The following is a 27934-nucleotide window of genomic DNA, read 5'->3' as shown; positions in this document are numbered from 1 at the left end:
CTATCTAAAAAGCCGCTTATGAGTCGAGCCAACTGATTTCCAATGCCTTATTCAAAATTAATACAAATAGAGGTGCTCTAGCCATCGGCTTCTAATCGCAAAAGCGACGAGCTCAGTAATATTATAATATATGCAACTCTGCTATGAATACATGCACTAGACATAAAAGCATTTGCCAGACCAATAAGTGCGGCCCATAGACTTAGAGCAATATAAGTAACTAGTGCTTTTTGAACTACAAGTATATCTAGCGAAACAGCTTAAGTAATAGCTAAGTAATATTCCACCCACAGACATCCAGGGTGACGAATTCACGAGATTATATGAGCTATTAGCTTCAGTTATAGAAATAAAAAAAAAAGGAGAGAAAGAAGAGCAAGGGTGGCAGCAAGGGTGGCAAACTTCAGCCATAGGATGGTGGATCTACAGACTTATATCTGACATACATACGTGTGTAACTAAACAAAATGGGGACCTGGTTTTCCACTTGACCCAAATTTTAAGCGCTCATGTGTGTTTCAGAGGATATCTACACAAATTTCAAAATTGCGTCAGTACATAGTCCACAGAAGTCTCTGAACACGTGTCTTTCCATTGTTTTCGGTTTCTAAACATAAGGAAAAAGTGGTAAATTTCACTAGGTGGAAGGATAACGGTGGAAAATTTGACTACATTTATGTGTGTACTCTGATAAATGGAAAGCTGTTTGCGGCAACTTCCGTCCTGACTAAATTAAGAATAGGCATCAGCTCGTCCGTGCTACAAGTAATACCTTATTTTGTCGTTGAGTTGGGAGGAGGTTAGGTTTTGCGGAGTAAAGCTGCGTACGCAGGTTTTCGATGCTACCCTCTACTCTAAAGTAGAAAATAGATAAATGGCACACCAACTGATCGATTAAAATCAATTCCCTGTTTTGAGAAATTTTGTATTTGACTCTTCAAGAAATTTGGCATGGATTGTTATATGAGGCTACGCTGTAATCACGGAATATATTGTTCAAATTGGATCACTCTTACATATAGCGGCCATACAAAAGGCATGATGTAAATCCAAACCTTGTATAGAAAACTTTTCTGTTTCAAGAGATATCACCGCGAAATTCCACAGAAACTATTATCAATAGCAACGGTGCAGTTCCTGATTAAATGGCTTAGATCGGATAACTATAATATACAGTTGCCAAATAAACTAAACGCCCCAAATCAAATTTTTGTATAGAAACCCTTTTTATTTGGGAAGGTATCGTCACGAATTTAAGCACAGATTACTACTTAATGCAGAACTATAAGATCGGTTGAAATTGTTGAGATMGGATAATTATAGCATATAGYTGCCATACAAACTAATCGATTAAAGTCAAGTTCTTGTTTAAAAAACTTTTTTAATATTCAAAATACCTTCATGAAATTTGACAGGAATTATTTTTCGAAASAACCCCTCAATCTCTGGATATATCATTCATATCGGAACACTTAAGAGATAGTTGCTATACAAACTGTTCGATCAATATACATTTTTTTGCAAAGAAACCTTTTTTTTTGTTTTTGTAAAGGGTATTTTAGTTAGTCAAAGTTTACGATTTCTCTTTTTTTTTGCTTCAAACTTAAGCGAATATAATTTCTGCACAACTTTGTGCTATATATCACAATCAATATGGCACCTCAATCGCAAATTTGCTGCAGCAAGCGTTAATATTKGATTGTGAAGTTGTGCAAGGCAGCAGATGCTGGCAATTCTGCAATTATTCGTACCGTAAGGAGAATGCAAACAGAGATTGCTGTTTCACTGATTACGAAAGCACGTGGGTGCGAAAAGTGCGAAACCATAATAAGACAATTTTATTTTTCAAAAGTTTATTTATTTCGGTTTGAAATAAATTACCTTTTTTTTCGTTTACCAAAATAATCGACGCGTCAACGCTCACCTTTCGGCGGCTTCACCGTTTTTTTGGCATCGTTCTMAACAAATGTTTGGCATAAGCGACTAACAAGCGCCTGTGTGTATGCAAAACAATTTCTATGGTGACAGCTAACTGCATGTATGGGAGCGTAAATATTTATGCGGTTGTGATTTATAGCATTCGATTTGCGTAAACGAGAGACAACTGAGTCAGCAAATCTACGGAGATAGACCAAGGATAACAAAAACAAAAACAAAAATAATAATAATAACAACAGCAGCAGACCAGCGGGTGTCGTTGATTTCAAAGCGGCTGATTTTGGGTGGTTTTACACCCGCTCTCTGTTGACTCAGTATGCCAACAACAAATTTTCTGATGCCTAAATTTAAATAAGCTAAATAAAAACATTTCGCCTGGGTTAGTTGTGGGACAGTGCGCATGATGCCGAAGCCAATAGCAACAACGGCGACCAAATGCAAATTATAATAACAAAAAAGTGCCATATTTAATGTGGAAATCTGGGACGAAGCGCAAAAAATTTGCAGCAAAACAAATTGAAAATTGAAAAAGAAAAAAAAAAATGTTCACACACCTGCCCGCACGCACTGTATGTGAGAGCTGCGGGAAGCGGTTGGGCGCATAATGAATTGGTTTGCCGTGAAAATGGAAATGAGCATGGAAATGGCAGCAAATGAAATTACATTTTGCAATCKGAGATTTTTCTTCAATTTTTTTCGCTTTTTTCCATATTTTTTACACGCTCTGCTATGGTGGCATGTGTTTTTTTATGCACGCAAGCAACAACAAGAAAATTGGCATGCGAAAAACAAGTCGAAGTRCGCCAACGGCATGATATTGGAAAGAAATCAGCGCCAACTTGCTCTAGCTAAAACAAAAGCGCCTAAAAGTATGTAAAAACCATTAGAAAATATTCTAGAAAGCATATGGGAGTGATGGCAAATAGCGCAATGTACTGAAAAGTAATTTGCGCATTATTTTTTTTTGCTATTCGCATATTACTTTTTCTATTCTTTTCTTTCTGCTGTGATGAAAAAACTTTTTGCGCACTGTTGCAAACTTCTAATTCGCTTTAATCAAATGGAAAAATTTAWATTGCGTAATTTCAAAGTATTCTCTGGCAATCTTTTATGTTCGCACTTATTTCATTTAGCGTAATTGTGTGTGTCTAATTTGATTAAATGTGTTGAAAAAATAAYTGAAGACAAATTGAAATTAATTTGTTGATGTTGAGATAGAGACAAAAGGAGCGAATGCTATGTGTTATTCAAACTTTAGCTTTCATAAGCGTAATTGAATTAAATAGTAGGTGCTTAATCAAAAATACTTCAAGCCACAGGTGCCTTATTATAACTAATTTTTTCTCAAAATCTTACAAGAAATCTGCTGGAAGTGACGCAACTGCGCTTCAGCCAATATAAATTCACTTTCCATCAGACTGTGGCAAGTTAWGTTGAATTTGTTGTTGTTGTAGCGGCAGGATTCTGACGAGTTGAAAAAAATTCTGGTGCGTTCCGTTTAGCTACACGCAACTTCAAACTTCAAAGAGTATTTCTAGTGAAATTTTCAAAAAAAAAAAAAAATTTAAAAATTTTATAATAATCTTGAGCAGTGTATACTAGTTATTCCAGGACTTTACATCCAAAAAGAAACATAGAAGACCTCATCAAATACTTATATATAAATGAACAAAGTGACGTACCGAAGCCCTTARCTGGGGCCCTTAATTAGACTAGTATCGAAGGGAGTTCATACATACCTGGCGCTCTCCGTTACAAGATARCACTTCCAAAGTAGCTAGGGGCTATACACAAAGAATTGTGAACCAGAACAACATACATAAAACACATAAGGAGTTCATTTCTATACGGAAAAGATGTGGAACGAACTTTTTTTTTCGCGAAGAGGGCGGACAATGATTTCAACGGGCACGAAAGCAGCTACCTGTAGACAGGAGCTAAGCTGATATATTTGAAAGAACTGTCATTAACTCTAAATTTGAAACTGAGCCTTGCGCCAGGAGAGCAACAACACCAGCAGCAGTCGGAACAAGACTTCGTAAACATAGTGTCTGGCAATAAAGTGGGAAGGGAAAATATGGTGGATGCCAAAAGTAAGGCTACTCACAATGTATCTGCCAGTGAATGGCATGGTTTAAATAGAGGTCTAGCTAAAGCAAGGTTCACCAGCGGCATCTGAGCGACAGAGGTCAAAAAAAAAAAAAAAAAAAAAAAAAAAAAAAAAAAAAAAAAAAAAAAAAAAAAAAAAAAAAAAAAAAAAGGGAGTATATGCTGTCAGGCAAACAACCGACGACAAAGCGTGCGACATCCAATTAATTTTTTGGTGCCATGTGACCCGAAACCCTATTATCATTGCCTTGTTGGGTAATCGCGATGGCAAATTTTACAGGGTTCAACGGAAGTAGGTGAAAGAGGCGCTGAAAGTTTTACCAGGCAATCAATGTGCGCAGCCGTTATACACATATGTCGATTGGCACCAAATCTAAACCAAAATAATTACGGCCGACGATGAGAGATCAGTCCGGGTATATACAGAACTCTACAAGGTTAGAAAAGTACCTAAAAGTAAGTACTAATATTGAATTTCCCGGTGGCGAGAGTCAGTCCGCTTTGCTTTAGATGTTGAAATTCTATAAATACTATGAAATTCCCGTTAACTACGACATGTTTTACAACACCACGGATACTCTGTACCTCATAAATATATTATATTGAATTTCTTGTCGATCAACTTGATTTCAAAATTATTCTAATTTATAAACTTTGTCTAAATTTGCTTCCATTGCAATTCAATATGGATTAATGTTAGATATAGGTAAAATCATTCCTTCAAAATCTCCTATTTTTATAAATTTGGCATAAAAATTAATACTCTTCTATCAGTTTTGAGTATAGAGTAAATTTTCTAAATATTAACAATTTTTTTGCGATTTCGTTGTTAACCGACCACCACCAAACTATTATTCCGCCACTCGTAATACTTAACTCAAAATCAATCAGGGATACAAATATAGTAAGCAGAGAATAATATTAGGTTGTCAAAAAAGTCTTGCCGTATTTTCGCTAGTTGACGCTGAGAGCACGTAGTTCTAGTTTTATTCGTCGCATCGGGTCATGCTATACCTTTTTGGAAAGCACATTTCACGCGCTAACACGTGCTTGATTGATTGCCGTTTCTTCTAAGTCGTTCGTGAGTTATAGCGTCGCAAACTTGGAGCAAAATAAAGAGAAAATACGGCATATTTTACAGTACTACTATGATAAAGGCAAAAATGCATCTCAAGCCGCCAATGAAATTTGTGCAGTTTATGGACCCGATACAGTTTCTATTTCCACCGCACAACGATGGTTTCAACGTTTTCGTTCTGGTGTAGTGGTGGTCGAGGATGCGCCACGTTCCGGAAGGCCTGTCCTCGAAAATTGCGATAAATCGCTGAATTGGTCGAAAGAGACCGCCATAGTAGCAGCCGCAGCATTGGTCAAGAGCTGAGCATGTGTCATCAAAAACAATTTTATGAACAATTGAAAATTGAAAAAAAAAAAAAATTCAATAAAAATACCGCAAGACTTTTTTGACAACCTAATATCACGTCACGCATTCCAAGAACCTACATTTAAACGGATTTAATAAATATAAACTTCGTGTACAATTCAAAGTATATTTCGGTAGTAACGCCGCTCTTTAAAGATAAAATATGTTCACTAACAATGGCTTCAAACATCAAACCAATATCAAGCGCCAAATTCAATTACATGAAAACTGATTTGTTTACTAGAATTAAGCAAAAGGCAAATATCTAGTTATTGTTGTTGTTTTCCTTTTTCATTTGTTTACATACATACACTAACATACATAAAGGTAGATTGCGAGGAAAAGAAACGACAGGATTTTATTATACAAAAAAAAAAAAAAAAAAAAAAAAAAAAAAAAAAAAAAAAAAAAAAAAAAAAAAAAAAAAAAAAAAAAAAAACAACAAGCGCAACACAGGACGAGAAAAAAGCTAAACGAAATTGGTCAAAAGAATTTATATTCTAATAATAATTATATAGCTATATACATTATTATATACGTATATAACGTATATAAACCCAAAATCAATTTCCAAGCAACACAAAGCCTCTCAGTAACCAGGCGACGCCGCGCAGCAAGAAAACAGGAATGCACCTCAGGGCAAGGTCAAATAACTAAAACAATGAAAGAAAGTGAAAAAGTATGAGAGAAGAAATGAAAAGCAAATAAACTGACGTTACCTAAAATATCGTAACACAGYTTCTACGCGCATATGCTAAAGAGTGAACGAGAGAAGCAAGTCATATTGAGATACATTCCAAGTAAGTCAGCAGAAAAGTAATAATCGATGATGTTTGTATATGTGGCAGCAACAGCGCGTGCCTCTGCGCTTTATTTCTTTCCATTGCTTTCCGYTTTCTTTTCACTCCCTTCATTTCTTTTAATTTCATTTCATTTGTTGCCATTTCCATCACCGCGAGGCAACCTACAACTTGATTTGTTCTCCGCAAATTGAAACATATRTTTGCTTTGTCCGTCCGTTTGTTGGTCAGCGGGTCACCATTGTGATTACAACAAATGAGCCTAAATGCCCACAATGCCACATTCATTTCGTTTCTATTTTCGTTTGACATTCACTCATTCATTGTGACAAGCCTGCTTTCTGTATATACAGCTGTCATTTTCACTACTTTCAATTCGTTTCTTTCATTTGTTTGATTGCATTCACCGGCCACCGAGCACCGTGGTGAGTTGTGGTATTCATTGTATGCTAAATGTGAAAATTGTGTGTGGAGTGGGGGTTACGTGGATGCCTGTGTGATATTTAAATGAATTTGAAAAAGTGACAGGTAGGATATTCAGGTGTTTGAAGTCTTACTGTCGCACTCAAAAATGAAGAAAAAAATAAATTTTGGGTAAAAAAAAAATGTTTTTAAGCACTTGATGAACAGCTGAGTCGTTAATTGGATAAATTTATCACTAAAAATATATTTTTAAGCGAATTAAATATCGAAATAAATGGAACTTATCAGTGTGGATAAGTGTCAGAAATTTTGATATTTAAGGCAAATTCCAATCTAAAGAGAGCGCACGTRGATTGCTATATATAGGACTTTGYGAAGCCATRGAAAAGATGAACTCATGTGTTGGAGCTCATAGATTAGAAAACGCTTAGTAATCAATAMAAATTTGCACAGGCGTTTGACCTTCACGTCAGTTCAAAAAGCTTTTCCACATGGCGCCTGGTAAGATTCCCACTGAAAGCATGTGGATGCCAATAGAGCAAAACCCTGTTAAAGGCCCCACAACCATRGAGAGGCTAGGCTTACTGAGGGCAAAGAGATCCCTGGTTCCCAGCGCTCGCCAAGCTTCCTCACCTCTCTGATGGAGACTGCACTCCGGAGCGATAAATCTTCTGCTATCTTAATTTTGCTACCAAATGGCTTCCACCTCGGCTTGGAAGAMATTGCAMTAAGCAGTAATTCTGAAGCTGGAGTTGATAGAGASCWTTCGACAGTAAACCCCATCACCAAGCTTCCCAACTCAGAGTTAAATCAACTCGAAACCTAAACTCAGAGTACAGACAAAAAACTCTTAAACTCGATTTGGTCATCATACGTATAATAGAGTAAATAAATAACACACTTATGTYAAATTGAAGTTAGAAGTGTGAAGTWAAATTTAAAAATTGCTAAACTCTGAATTATAAACTCTAATTTTAATACACACGACACCTTAAATATTAAATAATATACAATTAAAATGGAAACCAAACCAAACTTAAAGTTGCTTTAGCTCAAAATCTCAAGTTCGAGTTTATAATTTAAAAATGCACCGCGTTTAATAAACTCTTAGCCATAGAATTGATTAACAAACGCTCGATTAAGCCTTTATAGCACATATAATTAACATAGAAACAAATATAAAATTATACCTAGCGTTGCGTAAACCCGACCTTAGCCGTCACGCAACAGAGTGTTTTTAGAAACATAAAACAAAAAACAAATACCATGTACCGGTATGCAGTTAGCGTTAAGCAGCAAATGTGTTTCCGCAGTGCCGTTATAAAATGCTGCAACGCTTCACTGTGCCATAAAAACAATCACCAAATTTAATTTGAAAACAAAATTGCGCAGGAAAAGCGAACATGCAAAACATTTACCGGCCATTTGCTTTTGCTGCACAAATACGAAATATTAAAAGTAAAAATTAAAACAACAAAAACAAGTCGGACAAAATAGAAGTATGCAAATACTTCGCTCCAGTGCTGGTGTTGCAAGTTGAATGTTGCAGTGTGGTGCCTGCTTGTGATTGCGCTGGTATTTTCATATAGTCTGCTGGAGATTCTGCTTACATCCTTTGCCCGTTTCGCATAATTTGCATAATATTACTGCTTGTTTCTCATAATTACTTCCACCGCTGTAAGATTATTTGCCTGCACTCGGTATTTCGATGCTGCGCTTACTTCGTTTGGCTTGCTTACTTTTTCWGTGCTTTCTTTGTTGCAACTCTTTTTGTGTTTTCTCACATATTCTTCAATAGCCTGTGACCATTTTTTGCATGCCAATATGTTTTTATTCTCATTTGTGCTGTTTGTCCTGATTTKTAGCATATTTTCGGTTGCTTTTTAAGCATACTGTGCACGTTTTCCTCCGATTCACACGCATTTCTCAACCATTTTCGCTTACTTCTACATTTATGTACTTTCATCAATGCGGGGTCCTTATTTTTTGTTTCTTTCGTGATAGCTTGAACAGGGCATCATAATACTCTGAACAGAGCATGATGGCTGAATATTAGCCTTGTCTGAAAAACTTTTCTGTTTGGCAAGGTATCTTAACAAAATATCTCACGAATTCTTGTCTGAGTTAACAGTAGAGTTTGTGCAGAAATCACGGAGATTGGACTTCTTTAGCGTATAGTGCCATATAAACATGACTATCAAAGCCGTGTCTTTATATGAAAAACTTTTTTATTTGATAAGATATTTCAACGAAATTTGGCACAAATATTTCTCTATGCCAACGGTATAATTTCCAGAGAAATTATTCAGATCGGCTAGCTAAATCATATAGCTGCCATACAAATTGGGCGACGAAAATCATGTTCTTGTATGAAAAACTTTTTTATTTGMTAAGATATTTCAACGAAATTTGGCATAAATATTTKTCTATKCCAACGGTATAATWTYCAAAGAAATTATTCAGATCSGCTAGCTAAAGCATATAGCTGCCATACAAATTGGGCGACGAAAATCATGTTCTTGTATGAAAACCTTTTCTATTTAACAAGATATCTTAACAAAATTCAGCATGAGTTATTACTCAAGGCAACAGTGTAATATCCGAGGAAATTGTTCCGATCGAGTCACTATACCGTATAGCTGCCATACAAATTGGGCGATAAAAATCAAATTCTTGTAAAAAAAAACTTTCTTATTTAACAATACATCTTCACGAAATTTAGCACAGATTATTTACTAAGGCAGTGCTTTAAACAAATTGTTTAGATCGGACCATTATAACATACAGCTGCCATACAAACTGCACCATCAAAATCGCGAAAATGTGATTTTTCCTCATTCTGTGCATTCAGAAATTCAACTGGGAAGGGTATTATAGCTTCGAAGGAGGCTTATGAGAGGACTTCTCTTATTTTTGCATTCTCTTCTTTTTACCTGCAACACTGTTTTGTGCTGAATTGTTTGTTTCATTTATTATACTCTCGCAACAAAGTTGCTAAAGAGAGTATTATAGTTTTGTTCACATAACGGTTGTTTGTAAGTCCTAAAACTAAAAGAGTCAGATATAGGGTTCTATATACCAAAGTGATCAGGGTGACGAGTAGAGTTGAAATCCGGATGTCTGTCTGTCCAACTTGAGTAAAAATTGAGATATCATGATGAAACTTGGTACACGTATTTCTTGGCTCCATAAGAAGGTTAAGTTCGAAGATGGGCAAAATCGGTCCACTACCACGCCCACAAAATGGCGAAAACCGAAAACTTATAAAGTGTCATAACTAAGCCATAAAAAAAGATATGAAAGCGAAATTTGGCACAAAGAATCGTATTAGGGAGGGGCGTAATTTTTTTGGAAAAGTGGGCGTAGCCCCGCCCCTACCAATTTTTTTGTACATATCTCGGAATCTGCTATAGCTATGTCAACCAAGCTATATATGGTCGTTTCCTTCAGACATTTCCATATAGACTTCAAAAATGGAAGAAATCGGATAATAACCACGCCCACCTCCCATACAAAGGTTATGTTGAAAATCACTAAATGTGTGTTAACCGACTAACAATAAACGTCAGAAACATTAAATTTTACGGAAGAAATGTCAGAAGGAAGCTGCATCCAGGCTTTTTTTAAAAATTGAAAATGGGCGTGGCGTCGCCCACTTATGGTCCAAAAACCATTTCAGGAAGTACTTGACCGATTTCAATAAAATTTTGTATATAACATTTTCTTAACACCCTAATGACATGTACGAAATATGGGTGAAATAGGTTCACAACCACGCCTTCTTCCAATCTAACGCTATTTTGAATTCCATCCGATGCCTTCTCTGTATAATATAATATATACATTAGGAACCAATTATGATAGCGGAAAAAACTTTACACAAATAAGGTATTTGATGCGAGAGTATAAAATGTTCGGTGACAATCGAACTTAGTCCTTCCTTACTTGTTTTTATTTTTCATTCTCGCTTTCACCATTTTAAATGCGTCAAGTTGGCAACGCAGTGACATAAAATAAAATAAAGCAACGAAAACTACGCATTGCTGTAATCACCGTCAAATGTGTCAGCGCGCAACTTGCAACAATCTGCTGCTGCCGCTCCACTACACTTAACACGCGGTCTAACGCATTTCTGCAGAAGCTGTTTGCTCGCCAGGCGATTTTGTTGCGCTTGTTGCACACGCTTTGTGCGTGTCGCTTCGGTTCGCTTGCTTTTCATAATCACCCACTTTGTTGTTGTTGCTCTGGACATTTTGTTGCACATTTTTTTTCTCACCGAATTTCTTGTTTTTATTGTTATTACAATATTTTTTTGCATTTACACACGCGCGTCGCCTGCTAATGCCCTGTATTTGTGTGCGCTTTGCATACTTTCAGGCGTTTGCGGTGTGTGCGCAGTGTATGTTTGTGTTAATTTCCAGCGCAATAGTCAAGCACTAAATGCTGGCTTTTATTATTGTTCATGCCACTGCAGCGTGCGCTTTAATAACTGTTATTTTTCACAATTGCACTCGCTACCGCTGTGTGTGTCTCTGTATATGTGTGAGCGCGCGTGTGTATCTGCGCGGTTTGTTGTGTGCGCACTTCTATTTACTGGCGTTGTGCGTTACTTTTACGCCATTTGTTTCAAGGCCGTCGCAATTGTTTCGCAATTTAAATTAAAAAAGCAAACAACAACGAAAGCAACAACAACAAGCACTCATGCACAATGTAGAAAGCAACAACAGTTRCGGTGTGTGTGCTGCCTTCGCTCTCCACTCGCTCTTACGCCTAACTGCAGGCCTTCAGTGTACTTTTTTTTCATTTCAACCGCCATTGCGTCTACTCGACTACCCTGTGGCGTCTTTGGCTGCTGCTCCACTGCGCCACTTTCGGTTGCATACATTCTCTCCCTCCACTTATAATTTAGGACGCACCACAAAGCTTAAGTGTTGCAAAATAAAACAATAATTTTATGTATGAAAGCAGGCAACTGAAAGTTTTTAACAAATAGGTGTGAAGGTAGTGCTACGGAGAAACGTAAAAAAATTTTTRGACAAAGTTGTTACTCTTTTGCAGAGCACCAAGGAACATTTACTCTGTTTACTCTTTTCCAGAACACCAATATCACTCTTTTCAAGAAGTTCGTATGAAGACTAGGATCTAGGAACTAGACATTCTTTGAAGAAGCTCTTAACTGCACCTAGCTACACTATCACACAAAAGCAAAGAATAGAAAACATCTAGCTTCCTTCAAGGATTTTATGCTTAGTTCCATTTCGAAAGAAAGCTTAAGACTGCTTTGTCTAAACTGTTTTCTTATATTACAAAAAAGTTATAGTCGAGCCTATTTTATAGCATTGAAAAYGCCAGAATGTACTGGATGTCAACCGAAATTTTCGATCAAAGTTATATCAATCTTTTGTGTGCTTGGCTAATCAGTACCCATAACTGCTTTATCGGTTCCACAGATCCGGTCTCGTATCCAACATAAAACTGTGAAAATCCTGTGTCAAATCACTGAAAAACCCGAAATTCTAAGTCGCATCGATCCTCATATCCTGTCAATGATCGGCGATATGACATCAATTTATGCTGTTAAGTAGGGAAGATGTCTGAAGAACCACTTAGGGCTTTACAGGTCCACTCTGAAATCACCTTGACTTAATCCCCTCACACTACCACGTTCTCTTTGAACCATGCTACGATTGCTTTTCTTTACAAAACCTTATGTTCACATAAAAGATGGTCTCCAAAATATCCTTTTCTACTTCTTGGCGAATTCTAGCCTTTTATGGTATATTTAGTCTGCCAATAGTGTAATGGTTAGTGATCCTAGTAGAATTCTTTTGTAATTTTTTTCGAATTTTAACAGCAAATCAATTTTTATTGCTTCCGATTCAGTGCATCATACCTATATGCCTAAAAATGAAGGTTTTGCTGTGGGTTATACATAACCAATAGATTACCAGTTATAATAACCAATATATAACCATCATCAAAAAATCTAAATTGCATAAAAATGAAGGTTTTGCTGTGAGTTATACATAACCAATATATTACCAGTTATAATAACCAATATACAACCATCATCAAAAAATCTAAATTGTGTTTTTCATTGCTTCCGATTCATTACATTATACCTATATGCATAAAAATTAAGTTTACGCTATGAGCTATATACAACCCGTATTTAACCAATATTTAACCACTTATAATAACCATTTTGTAACCAAAATTTGGTTTCGATTATATCGTTTTTCCTTTGCCGTACAATTATGAAAAGTGACGATACGCTATTTTGTATTAAGTGACGATATATTCTTAGTCAGAACAGGAATACTGTCTTTAATTGCTGTGATCTCTGCTTGAAAGACTGTTTGTCGAAAGGCAATACTGACATTAAATTTCGCTGAAATACACCAGTTCTCACTCGTATACCATATAAATACTTACCTCTGTGTCTTTGTGCATCTCACGCCCATTCCACGCTTTTATTAGGGGAAGCCAATACTAGGGCCCAACTCAAATATACATTTCTAAAGGGCGAAGAAAATCTTAGTATTGGGTATAAAAGTATTATTGGAGTGTCCATTAATACAGATGGCTGCTAGGCAGGATTCCCTCAGAACCTAAGCGCCGACTCTGCTATCAGTTGCTGACAGGATAGATCTATAGTATACTATACACCTAAATTGTCCTTCCTTTCATGCTTCTAATAACAGAAGCAAGTCCTTGATTTTTGTTAAGACCAGTAATATGCTTTATTGTTGCTACTAAAATATAGAAACCGACTTCCATTTCTTCTCTGAATCATACAATATAATTGAAATTTTTCAATATAAATGGATAACTCGGTTTCTGAAAATGTTTAAAGGTCATCTTTCGCTCTTTCAGGTCACCGAGTGAAAAATATGTACCGTGTTTATGAATAAAGTAAGGCACAAGGTACGCCTAAGGTCGTGGTGCAATCCTTGTATATATATCTAGGGATAAAGTACTTCTTGTAGATTCCTAGCCACAGTTCTATATGAAAAGCATATATCCCACTTCGTATATTCGACTTCATACATACCAACAGTCAAAGAGGTAACAATAGGTCAAAAGGACTAATTTTTCTTGAAAATTAGTGTACAATTTTATACTCGCAATTGAAAGAAAGTGAAACTGTTTCCTTGAAGACCACCTAATTGCATATTTTACAGTAGAGTACCGCTCATATTTATTGTTTTCAATTAAAAGTATGCCTCCGCAGTGCCATCATCACCTCTTAGTATTCTTTATTATCCTCAGTGTCCTCTTCTTCCTCAGTGTTTATTTGCGCCACGCAGACACATGCATTTAAAAGTCTAAAGTTTGCTTCATTTTTACGCTCTAGTTAAAAGCGCGTTTGAAGTGTGTTTTCATTTCGGCGAAAATTTACGCTTCTATTTTCACAGACGCAGCGAGCTTTGACGGGGCTTTAGCGCTCTGCATTGCGCCTACAAACTACATTGTGTCTACCTTTATTTTTAACAGTTACACTTTTCCATTCTTTTTGTTGCGAAAAATCATTATGTTTCGCCTTTCGTTTTGTTGTGTGTTAAATGTTGCTTTGTTGTACGCGCCGCTGCACAATTCCACTTTCCGTACATACTTTATTCTATTCCACTTTTGTTAACTTTGGCTTCACTTTATTTAGTTGCGGTCCTTTGTTTTCAATTTATTTAAGTTTTATTTTTAATTTGTATATATTTTTTTCCTTTTTTTTATTGTCCACTGCTTTCTATGCAACGCTAATCACAGTGATGGAGAGAAAAAAGGAAAACTTAGAGAAACTTTTGTTAATTTTCTATGCAATTACTTTTATTGTTGCTTTAGTGAGCGTGACAAATAATTGTAGCGATTGTTCTTGGTGAAAATCAAAGGGATTTTTTCGTTTTCATAATAATTATTCCTTTTTGAAGTTGTTAATATAAGAGAATATTTTTTATAAAAAAAAATAAGGGATTTATTCCAGAAATGGGAAAAATAGGAACATAACCTTATATATATGAATATGTAGGTCAACTCAAATGGTCACTCGTAGTTCCTGTAAGAAGTACCCTTTTAACCCTGCAATTAGGTTAGGATCTGATGATGGTAACATATAATATTTTGCTTAAAATTTGAACTCAACCAATATATTTTTTTCCACTTGCATAGAAACACAAGCCTTGCTACAAAAAATTTGCACGCCGATAATGTACTCAAATTAAATCTTTTTATAAAATTCATTAGCATACGAAGCCAGCAAATTCCTCAAAAATTTTTCTCAAATTGTTTTCTGCATTGTTTCGTTTCTCTAAACAGCTTGAGGCTTTCTTGTCTAACACATTTCCCTCACATCCTTCAGTTTTCAGTTCGGCACTACGCCATACATTGGGAAAACGAGAAAGATTTATTTCTATATTATTAACACTCTTCTGGATCATTGTCACTTCTACAAAAAATTCAAAGTACAGAGAATAAAATATTTGAAACTCGGTTAACTTTAAAATTTGATTCGATTTTACCTTTAACAAGTCTCAGCTTTAATGGATATAAGGTTTGAATCTCGGCTAAAAAACTGAATCAGTTTTTCCCTCAAAAACTAGAACTAAGCTATTCAACAACATTCTTATTTTACAAATCTATTATCATTTCCAATATAGACAAGTATGTAAATGAGCGCGAATCTTAGGCTCGTGTCTCGACTAGGGTGGAAAATCGTTAAACATTTTTTTTTTTTTTTTTTTTTGAAGTAACATTAAAAAAGTTCGGAAATATATTGTCATATACCAATACTCTCACTACCAACAGCATACACTTCTCTCTTCATTCTTTCTTTACCTGTCTTACATGTCCTCTCATATTTTTTTTCTCATTTCATAATTGCCATACTTGCTAATTGATCTTTCTTAAAACGGTAATAACAACAACAATAAACATTTGCACTCATTRGTTTTAAGCTTCAATACATTATGTTAACTTCCTAGCTGTAAGGATTGGAAATTGGGAAAACAAATAAAGTTACATTCGAGAAGAACGGACTTGTTATTATATATAAGTATATGGTTTTGAAGAAATTGTTCTATTAAAACCTGTCATACTAATGAGATCTTTTCATATTTAATATTAAATATCTTGAGATAAAATCTTACCAGATCTTTTTCGCCATTTGAGACCATATTTTCGCGGTATCTAGAAAAAAAGTCAAAACTGTTTTCGTCCCAATCTATGTAATAAAYATTTGAAAATAGTGAATTGAACATACAAATGGGAAGGTGGCCAACCAAGAGTGATTTCGCAAATAAATTTAGCGAGGATACCTTCCACTTATAGTTGAACTACCCTTTAAAAGTCACTTATTAGGGAAGTTGGCACCGGCATATAGATAGAGAGAGAAAGSGACACTGCTCTCTTTGAAAAAATGTAATATCAGCTGAGAGTTGCATTGCAGCAGTGAGGGCCGCAATTGTTTTTTGRTTCTTTTCCTCTAACTTATGGGTCTGCCAAAAGGTGATTTGGGAGAGGAAATAGCACAATATATAAAATATTGACTTTCCAACTACTTTTTTGTCCAAGTCACTGAAATTTCTTTTGATTAAATCACCGCCATTTTTCTAAGCATCAAAATTTTTTGATGCAACTCGAGTACTAAATTTGACTTAAAAACGTCAATGGGAAAGTGGTTAGATTACATTTATTTGTACTTCTTTCTATTCTTTGAAAAACAGGTTGCGGGCCAGATTACTACAACAACATTGAGAGAGGAAAGAATAGAGACAAACATACTCAGGAGCTATTTTTTGTGAAAAATATATTGCCATCTGGTATGGCTCTAATATAGAATTCGACTGGTGTGGAAGTCAGTTGGTTGGAAAAGATTGATAGAAAAAGCGTATATTTAGAGAAAGATTTTCTATGTGCGATGTATGTATCGATTATATAACAAGATATATACAACAATATCTTTAACGTGAGACCGTGGTTATCAGAAATTTTATTCAAAATATAGAACTACTGTACTAAGCGCTGAGGAATACTTTGTAACGCCCGTTTAAAGAACGCTACAGTCGGTTTTGTATGAGGCGTTGATGAATATCAAGAACTTGGTAGTAAAGAATACAGAATCTGCAGTAAATGTAGAAACATATGTTAGATTTCTCTTAATAAAAGAAGAATAATACTAGTTGCTTTTTGAGATAAATAATCTTAAGAACATACTTTCTTAATTTTTTGACCATAGCTAACATTCTGACACCCCTAGTGTTTTCTCTGATATGTCACTTAAACTTCTCCGCRAAACTTAGATATCATTCAGTTAAATATAATTGAAAAGTAATGATTAYATTTTGTTTAGCTTTTCAAGTAGGCATCTGCTAGACTTAACTATAATTTTTAGAAGGTCAAAATTAAGGTGGAATCAGTTCAAATAAAATGTTATTTGAACAGAAAATAAATTCACTCAAGACAGCCTTATATTTTGGAATTATATACTACCTTCTGAAAGAATAAAAGGAAAAAGTTTCTCCTACAATTAGTAAAGCACATAGTTCTCTGTCTCACTTCACTATAACCGGATTTCTATATCAATCATCTAATAACTGCATTTTAACAATTTGAAAACCTTTACCACACACCCGCACAGATCTTCGAACCACATTAGCGCACTAACGGAATTTTAAATATCATAATTTGYAATCAAATTGTAATGTTACTTAAATGTATTTCTATTAAAAACACATACAAATGTATMTAGCTGCAGGTAAATGCAAAATACGACTTGCACACAGACGCACTGAACTCCACACACAAATATTGTAGCAGTTAAAAGTATGCAACCACAATTTGCATGCCCCAATTAATGTGTTGGCAGTGCCGGCAAAAGTATAAAAAGGAGCAAAAACAAGAAGAAAGGTTAGCAACGGCAGCAACGAAGCTACAATACCCTACACAGGTGCAGTTATTTAAGCATAAAAGGATATATAGTAATATACTTGGTTTTTGAAAGGATTGTTTGTATGGTAGCCATATGTTTTAGTAGTTCGATTTGTAAAATATATTCGGAGTTTGTTGACTTGCATAGGATACTAATCTGTGCTAAATTTCATGACGATAACTTGACAAATATAAACGTTTTTCATATAAGGACTAGGTTTTGATCAATTAGTTTGTCTGATAGATATATGCTAAAGTAGTCCGATCGGAAAAATATTTTCGAAGATTGTGCCGGTGCCTTGGACGGTATTACATACACGAGTACGTCAAACTTTTTGAAGATATCTTGCTAAATGAAGAAGTTTTGCTCACAAGCACTCGATACCCATCAGTCAGTTTGTATGACAGCTAAATGCTATAGTGGTACGATCTAAACGATATCTTCGGATATTGTAGCATTCTTTTTGCCAATAGTTTTTGCCCAATTTCGTCACGGTACCTTGTTAACTAAAAAAGTTTTTCTTACAAGCAGCTATATGATATAGTAGTCCGATCCAAACTTTTTTTTAAAAAATTGTAATGTTGTCTTGGAGAATAAGCCATGCCAAGTTTCGTGAAGATATCTTTCCAAACAAACAAGTTTTCGATACAAATACTTAGATATGAACGATTAGGCCGATTGCCATCCGATCTGTAACTTATTAAGGGTATATAACTAGTATGCCATYACCACACACACAAATGCATGTGTGTGAACACATAATATAAACTAGCAACACGRTGCGCAATGGCAATTGATGTATTAGTCAGGCAGCCATTAGTAACGTTGACCATTAGCGCACCCACACACACGCACACACGAGCAGTTGTACACACCGTTGATGAATTGGTTTAAAGGTGCGGTTACATTCGGCAGCAAATGGATATATTGCAATTTTTGTAACATATACCGCTATATGCAAGTATATAYACAAAAATATAGACGTAAGCGCATAGTTAGCTTTTAGTCGCTTTAGAGCAGAAATTTTGCGCTTCGAAAATTCTTGTTTACGCTGCAATTAATTTTTGCTAACAAACCGCTACACAAATGCGAATTTTAATATACATATATACACATGTATGTGTGTTTTCATATAAGCACCTTGTTTGGCATATGGTGTGGTTTGCTTGTAGCAAACATTCATCAATTTTAGTTTATGATTTATTCAAGTGTAAATTTCAATCAATTTTCCTCGAAAACTCTCACCACTAAATTTTCGCAAAAAGCGCCAAGTTAACGGTATACACGTGTAAATGAGCTGAATGTAGTGGAGAGTACAAGCAAATCACTTTTAAGAGCATAAAGTAATTGGCAGCATAAAAAATGTTGCCTACCACTAGGCGCCAAAAGGTAATAAAATCGCATTTGCTACAATTTTCACTCAAAAAAGTAGAATTCTCTTCTTTTTTTTTGTATTTTATGATCAATAACTGCAAATGTCAGCATTATTTCGGAAATGGCAGCTATATTAGCGAGTTGCTAGCTCCTCTTTGCGCTTTTTCACACATTCTACTTACTCGTACATTACTCGTACATCGATTCAATTTGGTAGAATTTTCAGTTGAGTGGAGTACGTGCTTCATCAAAATTATGCTGATTTAGCGCGAAATTTGGCAAACGTGCAAGTGGACTTCTTTATTACCCATGCAGCACTAAGGCGAAAGGATGCCGGAAAAAATAAAAAAAAGTGCTCTAAAAATGCAGTGAAACTAACCTCTCCAAAAGCCTAATCGGGAAGTTAACTCGTGTCGATAATGAGCTGATCGATAGTGATAGCAGATAATAATAATAACAGTATTTTTATATGACCACGTGGAGCGCAACTTAATTTTTGCCTTAATCATTGTATCATATTTACTCCATGCTTAGGATATGAGAACTTTTTTGTCAGCTAGACATTGAAGGAAGAGAAAAGGCAACACAGGAATAACTCTGAGTGACGAATAAAGTAAGAAATCTAAACTAGAGAGCATTAGTTCAAATCATCAACAAATTAAACAAAGTTACTAAGAAAGCAAGAGGCAGAGTGATACGAGGGGTCAACTAAGGTAAAGACAAATATATAAACAAAGGTAAAGCGTCGTCCTCTATACTATAGTGGAAAATGGAAGAGTGAAGGTGAGAGAAAATGAGATAAYGAGAGGAGGAAGTGAGGAAGTGAGAGTATGCACGATAGAAACAAAGACACAGATGGCAAAGWGCAACAAAAGGTAATGGTAAAAAGAAATATATAAGCGAAGGGAAAAGTTGCTTAAAGTTTGAAATTCTCTATTATATAGTCTCTTAGTCGAGAGTTAAGCTGAGCATCTCTACATTTATGTATAATTTTGTTAGAGAGGCTACATTTCCTAAAGAGCGCTGATAAGCAAACGATTTTACTTTACTATCAGACTATGACAATTCCCTTTCCCGGATCACACCAAGGATCTTGGGGTAGTCTTGGAAAGCAAATGCTTTATATGGGATTAGGCAAATGCTCGAGCTGGGGGCTCTCTCCCTTCTTCATGCACTGGTGCTACACAGCTATAGTTATACCAATTCTGCCCTATGATGCAGTAGGTGGACGGAAATCCATCTACCGGTAGCCGGTGGAAAGGGTTCGGTGGCTCGCTGCGCTATGCATAACGTGAGCTATAAAAACAACTCCAACGGCGACTCTTGAACTGGTACGAAACCGGCCACATATAGGCCTCTGAAAACTGCGCAGCAAAATAGTTGGGACCTGCCAACCACATGACCCCACTTTTCAACTGGGAAAGAAGGTTCAAGGTAAACATAGAAAAAGATGGCTGACGTTAAGGTATGTGGAACACTCGAAATATCTAATCTCATGTGTTCGCTCCTATAACATATCAGTAAAAAATGTCTTTGGAAGCAGGGCAGCAGTGGAAAGCATTTCCAGAAGCAAGCAAATTTACTAACATCCGAAAACGTGACCAACACTGGGTAAAGAATACCTGGGTGCAGAATTGCAAAAGTCATGTGCAAAACGGTACATCTGAAGTACACAAAATTCCCATTGGCACTTGGTAGAAGAGACTGTAGGAATATGGAGCATCTCTTGCGCACTAGTCCCGCATTGACCAGACTACGCTATGAGCATCTGGAATCCCCACGGTATGATACACTGGAGGAGGAATCGATAGYGARGTCTCAGGGTATGTTAAAACTCGCATCAAGTGCAGGCACCTCAAAACGTGACTACTACTCTTGGACCTAAAGAACTAAACATGATCTATGCRTGGCTTATTGGCCTACCAGTTTAACCTAACTTAACTTMTAGCTGGTAGCATTGCGTTGGAAAGTCTGTATTTTAGCCTAACATCTCAATTGATTTCTTGAAGCTTAAAAACGGYTTCGAACGAAGTAGCTATAGTCTGAAATTTTTGTATAGAGAGAGAGAACTGATATTCCACATAAATGATTAAGTTCTGATGCTATTTTTAGGTCTTTATAGGCTTAGCAGGCATTTGTCATCAACTAACTCCTGTGGAGGTTTTAACCACTAAGCATGCGACAAGGCCAAAAGAGCTTTGTCGATTGTTAACTGTCGAAATTAATTGTTGGAGGAAGTTGAAGTGGAAACATCCATCTTCCGTCTCCGTTCTCCAGGTTTTTTAACCTATTTTAACTGTACAAAGCTTGAAATATTTCGTGTTGCCATGTCTTAGGTTTCATTATTGATATTGATACTTTCACATACATCACCTCTTGATAACAAAGAATCCTAGATGGTTGATTTTACATGTTAGATGCCAGTGTATTACCGGTTCTTCACTCCCAGGTACGAAAAAAAAAAGACAACGTAACTATTGTACATTGGCCTTTGGCGTGTGATACATTGGCATCTGAGGGACTTTTTTTGTCGTGCTCACTGTGCAGCCAACGTTTTACTTTGACGCTTTTGAGCTTAGCAGCTTAATTCCAATTTTCGCATAAATCACATCTAAAAAATTATTCTGAACTTATAAAGTAGATAATATAGAAATAACAAAAGCTTTGTTCTGCGACATCTTTCGGACAATTTTTTAGAGCTTTCCTTATCAGTTTTTCTGTCACGATCGCTGATGGCCTTATTTCAAGCAACAGCCAATTAATTTACTCAGTMTCATTGCTTTCAATTTTTTCAGCATAGCTGTCGTTGAGCTTGACAAGCATGTGGCCGATGAAAGTTACTATAAGCTTTACTAAGTTTGAGTAAATSATGTCAATAATTTTTCTGCTTCTAAAACCAGCCGAGCATTTCTTTGCGATTTGGAGAAATAAATCCTTAACGAACAATTTTGGGTTTCAACTAGAGTATCAGTACAAACTTTTCAAATATTTTTATTGAAATACTGAAACCGAAATAATAAAAAACTCGTTTTGGTTTTTTTTTTGGTCAAACCTATGTACATACTTATGTAAAGCAAAATATAAACAAAACTAGTCGAATGCCAAATGGACGAGAAACGATTAAAATGGARAGTTCAAAGAGCAGAAAAAGATCAGAAGAGGCAAGAAAATACACTATATTTTAATTGAACAAGCCGAAAAGAAAATTGAATATATGAAAACATCGAGGAATGTTCCAAATTGCAGCGACTTATGCAGGAGACCACTCCGCAAAGTATTAAAGGGCAGCGAGGCCAAAGGCCGTAAAACATTACTTCGGATACAAGACATGACAAGCAACGGCGGCAACACAAATACGACGCTCATAAACAATAGTGAACACAAAAAAAAATAAAAAAAGAGAAAAAAAAGAAAAAACAACAACAACAACAACAACAAGTAATTGCAAACAACAACATGACAACGGCCAAGTCGTGGAGCAAGGGAAATTTTTGCTAGAAATGTTGCAGTTGAAACGGAAACGGAAGTGGAAAACAACCGGTCAAAAGGCGGACCAGTCAAGCGCACGAATAAGCAGCGAGGGAAGGAGACATTAAACGACAAACCGGCAAGAGTTGGAGAAAACTAGAAAACGTATAGAAGCGCTGCCGAATAGACCTTGAGTGAACACAGTGAAATGAATGAAGGCTGAAAGAAAAACACGTCGACAGACATGAGCGCAAGAGGAGGTAAGTGRAGGGCAAGCGCAAATCAAGCGGCCAAGTCGACAACAATTTCATTTCGCAACTAATTGGCAAACTTAAATACAAAACTTAATTTAGTGCTGTCGGACAATGCGCCAACGAAGCGAATAAAAGCGCTCGGAAGACAGTGCAGGGGACTTGTTTGGTTGTGGGGGTTAAGCGCAATGTGAATGTGATGGTTGAAGGCTGTGTTGGTGAGGGCGACCGGCGTCAGGCAGCAGAAAGCTTAAAGTGCGCAACGGAACAGGAAACGGCTGATTTTGGCGYAAAGCTAGATTAGCTAATGGTGCTAGTTGAGCGAGAGATGAGAGTAGAGATACCCTAGACAGATATACTTATATATTTTTATTGTTGTTTGTTTGTAGGTGTGTCTGCTTTTGTAGTGCAGTTAGCATTGTGCAAACGGCGTCAGTTGGCTCTTGTCGCTTGCCTTGTTTCAGCTAATTCTTCTGGATTTAATTTTTTTTCCTTTTGGGCGAACGCGGCGAATAGTTTGAGCTTTAATTTGAGTGTTCCAAGTAAATAGATATACAAATCTTAGCGACCTAAGTTTAAGTCTTTATTTAAACTTAAATAACTTTATGCCATATTAAACAGCTCGCATACTATTTCTGCTTTTAACACTTGAAAGTTCTTTTCCTTTATAAATTTTCTATAAGAACTAAATATTTTTTCTAAAACCTCTAATTCTTTCAACCCAATCTCCCCTTTGCACTTGACTATTTTTAAGCGAAAACTCTTATTTTTGGAGCTTTTAACATTAGTTTAATTGACGAGAGGTTAGTCACTATCAATCCAATACTTCTTATTCTTCTCATCTTTAATTTTTTTGTAGTCTGATGATTGGTATCTAAGACTATTTGAACGTCGTATCTTTTAGCTTTTTAAGGATCAGACTTCGAGGTATCTAAGCTTCCCAATACGACTTGAAACCGATTGCTTCTCCCATTTTTTATGTCTCCATAAAATTGGGTATGTCTCTTAGCTAGAAAATCACAGCAAAAAAAATGAAAAGAGTGCTGTAGATTAGGATTACTTTTGGAAAGTTTATCAAAAATACAGATGTAAAAAATTACAAATTTCGAAAATTTGGCTTTCTTAAATTTGGAGCTTGACTTTGCTAAAGTACCAAATAATTTATACCATGCCTACTTTTAGATGGTTATTCTTGATTATCTGGTATGCCAAGGTAACAAAAAATTTTTGACTTACTTTGGGAACTTATGGGAGGCAACCAAGCTTTCTAATATAATCAAAGACTGCTTTATTTTCCCGTCTAAAAACAAAGCTATATTTTGTCGTCTTAAATATGGGTATGTGTCTTGACTGAAGAGTAGCAAAATACCAAAACTGTAAGATTGTCTACAAAGKGGATTATATTTGTATCAAAGTGCTTATTAAGCATTCCACCGATGTAAATKAATTATAAAACTTAACAATTTCATATACCTTGATTGGGAGTGTAACCTCACTAACTACTTTTAGTTAAGAATTGCTGAGTATGATGTGATATGCCTTCGGACAAAGTAGCTCAGATTGTCTGACTTATTTTAAGCTCTGACGAAKCTTTCCAATACAATCAAAAATCATCTCCAAATCAAAGTATTTAAATTTTGTAGCTATGTCTTTGGGTACGTGTCTTAGCTAAAAATATGACAACGTACAATAATTGAAATATTGTCTGAAATTAGAATCACGTTTATTATGTTATCGGTATACTCTAAGGTAAAATTTTTGTAAATGATTAGGTCAGCCTTTAGAGAAGGTATGTAGCTCAGATTGCCTGACTTATTAAATGGTCCAAGAATAGATACTTAGTCAACTCATCGTATTGGTCGTCACAGGAAATATAAAGAATTTTTGTACTATAAAATTGGGTAGGTGTCTTAGCTAAAAAGTAAAAGTATACAAAAACTATGAGATTGTCTAATAGTAGAATCGCACTTCGAAAAATTAGCACAGTGGTTAGTATATTAAAATACTAATTACATGTGTGATAAGGTATAGTATTTTTTGGAAGATAGTCTCAACAGGTTAAACGAACAGAGAAATGTCCTTAGGCTTTGTCATCAGAACTCTTATTTATGTGGTCCGTGTAAAGACTGGACCTTTGAACTATGTAGTAGAGCATTACTAGCAAAGATTCCATTTAAGAATTCCTCTTCGCTCATATGCTTTCAAACTTCTCTCAAGTTTATTGCTTAATTCAGAAAAACTTTAAGAGGAATTAWAATCTGATATTCACAATCTATTATAAAATCCTACAAGTTTATATAAACAAAAATAATTGAAACCGTTTTGTCCGGCGTACCTTCAACTCATCCCTTTTCTTTTCCATGCAATTTCAAWTTACACGCTATCATTACTTTTTGCTCCCTCCCTCATCAATTCTATTAACACAAAAGTGGCAAAATATATGCTTAAAAATTTGAGCCTTCAGAAATTTGTTCATTTTGTACTTCCACTTCGCTTCATCTATTATTTATGTGTAGCCGGCAAGTAACCCACTTTAATTTGCTTATTGTAAGGCTGTCCACTGATTTTTCCTTTCTCTTGCGCTCAAACTTGTGTCGTACTTAACCCTTCGCTTAGCAGGCGCACATCAATAAATGCTCGGCACTGACCGAGAAACCGGCAAAGAGACAAAATAATAAAGGAGAATAATGAAAAGGATCCGACAATAAGATTTATGATGATGAAGTGTTGTAGAAGATTTTAATTGTTGCCAAAGTTTGTGTTCAAGTACGRTCGGCTGATTGAAGCATGCAAAAAGGGGGAAATTTAATTTTTTTGCTGGCCAGGCATACATTTTCCGCTTAATGAAAAATTTATTTGGGTAAATATTGAAATTGCGAACTTTAAATTGCTGCATATTAGAAGTAAATTCTCTATAAATATGTGATGAGCATAAAATTTTAGTTGAAATTTGTCGGCAAATTAATGCAAAGACAATACCAAGGAACTGGCAGAATATTTAAACAGCCGATATATAATATGTACATATGTACTATATCTTTAAGGTGATGCCACCCAAWATTTATTTTTTATAATTTAATTAATATGTGTAAGTCTATGCATTTAGGAAAAATTTCGAAAAGTCCAACTTTCATATTATAGTATATTGAAATAAAAAAATGTCTAGGGTTGCCAAGATGTTTGAAAAATAAAAAATATTAAATTTCAAATAATGTAAAGAGCTCATAATATATTCGTACTTAATGTTTATTTTCAAAAACAAAATTAATAGAGTTGCCACCTTTTGGTTTGGTAAAGGTTTATTAAATAAATTTTAGAAAACTCATTTAGAGTRTTGCAACGTTAGCTGAGTTCTATTAACATCATTATATTAGTTGGCACCTATTATTTGGGACACGTTTTGTTAAAAATGTTTTAAGAATTCATTAAGAAACCTTCACTCATAGCTGAATTTAATTAACACTATAAAAAATTATCYTATAGTGTTGCCACCTATTTTTTWAACTAACATTTTCATTAGGAAACCTTCAATCGCGGCTGMATTTTGTTAACAATCTAAAAAGTGATAATATTTTATAACTTTCGAAAAAAGTTAAATGTGGGTTGCCAGATGTAGAAATAACRGGAATATTTTTAAGAAAGTAGTCGTTTTCAACATTTTTGTACAATAATAAAAATGCTAACAAAACAAAAGTTCCAAAAAAGTTAATTTTTTTAAAAATGTTGCCACTTAGTCCAGAGGTGACAACTCGTTAGGAAAAATAATTTATTAATATCATGGGTCAAATACTTAAAAAAAAAACAAAAGAATCAATAAAGTGGGGTTGCCACCTGTTTTTTTTTTTGTAAAATTTTATTGAAAAAGTTTTAGAGATCTCATAAGTGTTAGCTTTGATTTACTGACACTAGAACAATTTGTAATGACTTCAATTTTTTACAAATTTTGAATGAGGGCTGCCAGACGTACATATTTTAAAACATTTAAAACAAAAGTAGTCGGTTTCAACATTTTTCTATATTATTGAAAATGCTAACGAAATAAAAATTTCAAAAATCGAAATTATTTAGAAGTGTTACCACTTAGTCCACAGGTGCCAAATCGTTTGGTAAATAAAAATTTAGTTTATGAGATATGTATGTAAATATCATAATTTGAAACAATTACCTAAAACAAAAAACAAAAAATTAAATAAAAAAAGTACGGTTGCCACCTAATTTTTTTGGTAAGGTTTTATTAAAAAAGTTTTATACTTCAGAAAAGTAACAAATTCCATACAAATCGAAGATTTTTTCAGTTTTATTTAAAATAGAGTTGCCAAATTTTTTGACACCAGATTAACTGCATTATGTGTTATGGCATTAGATAAGCGTGCATTTTAAGTTATTTATTAAAAAAAAAAAAATTAACATTGATTCCGAAAAAAGTTGTATTAGGGTTGCCAATGTTAACTTTTCAAGTGAAATTTCGATAACTTAATAACAAACTTTTGAAACAATAAGATATTTCTTTACAAAAAGTACCATATCATAGACTAAAGAAACTTTATTAATTCATAGTAGAGTTGCCACTATAAACCAATTTTAAAAATTCAAAAATTTCAATACCAAAACAATTAGAATATTAAAAAAAATCATATATCTAAAAAAAAATTCTAGTTTTTACTTAAAAATCCGAATACTAAAATTGAATTAAATTCTCGTAACGAACTCACTCACCTGGAAATTTATACAGCGCCACTTCGTTGCAATTGATTTCGATCAGTGTCGACGTCTCGTTCGGCAAGCCGGCACACTGACACATACTATTCAGCGGACACGCATACAAAATATCCTGTTGTTGGCCATTTAGYAGCGCCGAAAAGCTGCCACCCGCCATTACGCCACCATTCCCACTTGGTGGCGGCACAGCTGGCGGTGGACCACGTGCCGCCATAGCCGCAGCTGACACCGCCGCCGCGCTACGTGGTGCACGTAAATGTGTGTAGGTGGCAATAAATGTCGGCGTATTGAGAGCGGGTGGGTTATGCGCATCAGGGTCGAGTATGCCGGGACCGCCGCCATCGAATTTCCAACATTCGCCTGTGTGACGGAACCAATAAAGCAAGGAGATGGAGATTATGAGCAATTGTGGACGTTGATGTGTCATCCTGGAAGGGAGAAAGGGAGCAGAAATAATTTTGATTAACATTTAATATTTATATATTTTTTTTATTTTTCTTAAATTCTG

General features: G+C 35.3%; 1 protein-coding gene across 1 annotated transcript in view; it reads right to left on the bottom strand.

The window, feature by feature from the left end:
* LOC108972815 (chaoptin) overlaps positions 1 to 27934 on the bottom strand; it is a 242574-nt gene that overhangs the window by 65294 nt on the left and 149346 nt on the right. Inside the window, exon 2 of the mRNA XM_018939640.1 lies at positions 27424 to 27854. Coding sequence (XP_018795185.1) covers positions 27424 to 27854 — 431 coding nt within the window. The remainder of the gene's footprint in view (positions 1 to 27423; positions 27855 to 27934) is intronic.

Source organism: Bactrocera latifrons, unplaced genomic scaffold (assembly GCF_001853355.1).
Source record: "Bactrocera latifrons isolate USDA-ARS-PBARC rearing strain unplaced genomic scaffold, ASM185335v1 scaffold_43, whole genome shotgun sequence".
NCBI lineage: Eukaryota > Metazoa > Arthropoda > Insecta > Diptera > Tephritidae > Bactrocera > Bactrocera latifrons.
Note: the sequence above shows the minus strand (reverse complement) of the source record. Positions and strands in the feature narration are given on the sequence as shown.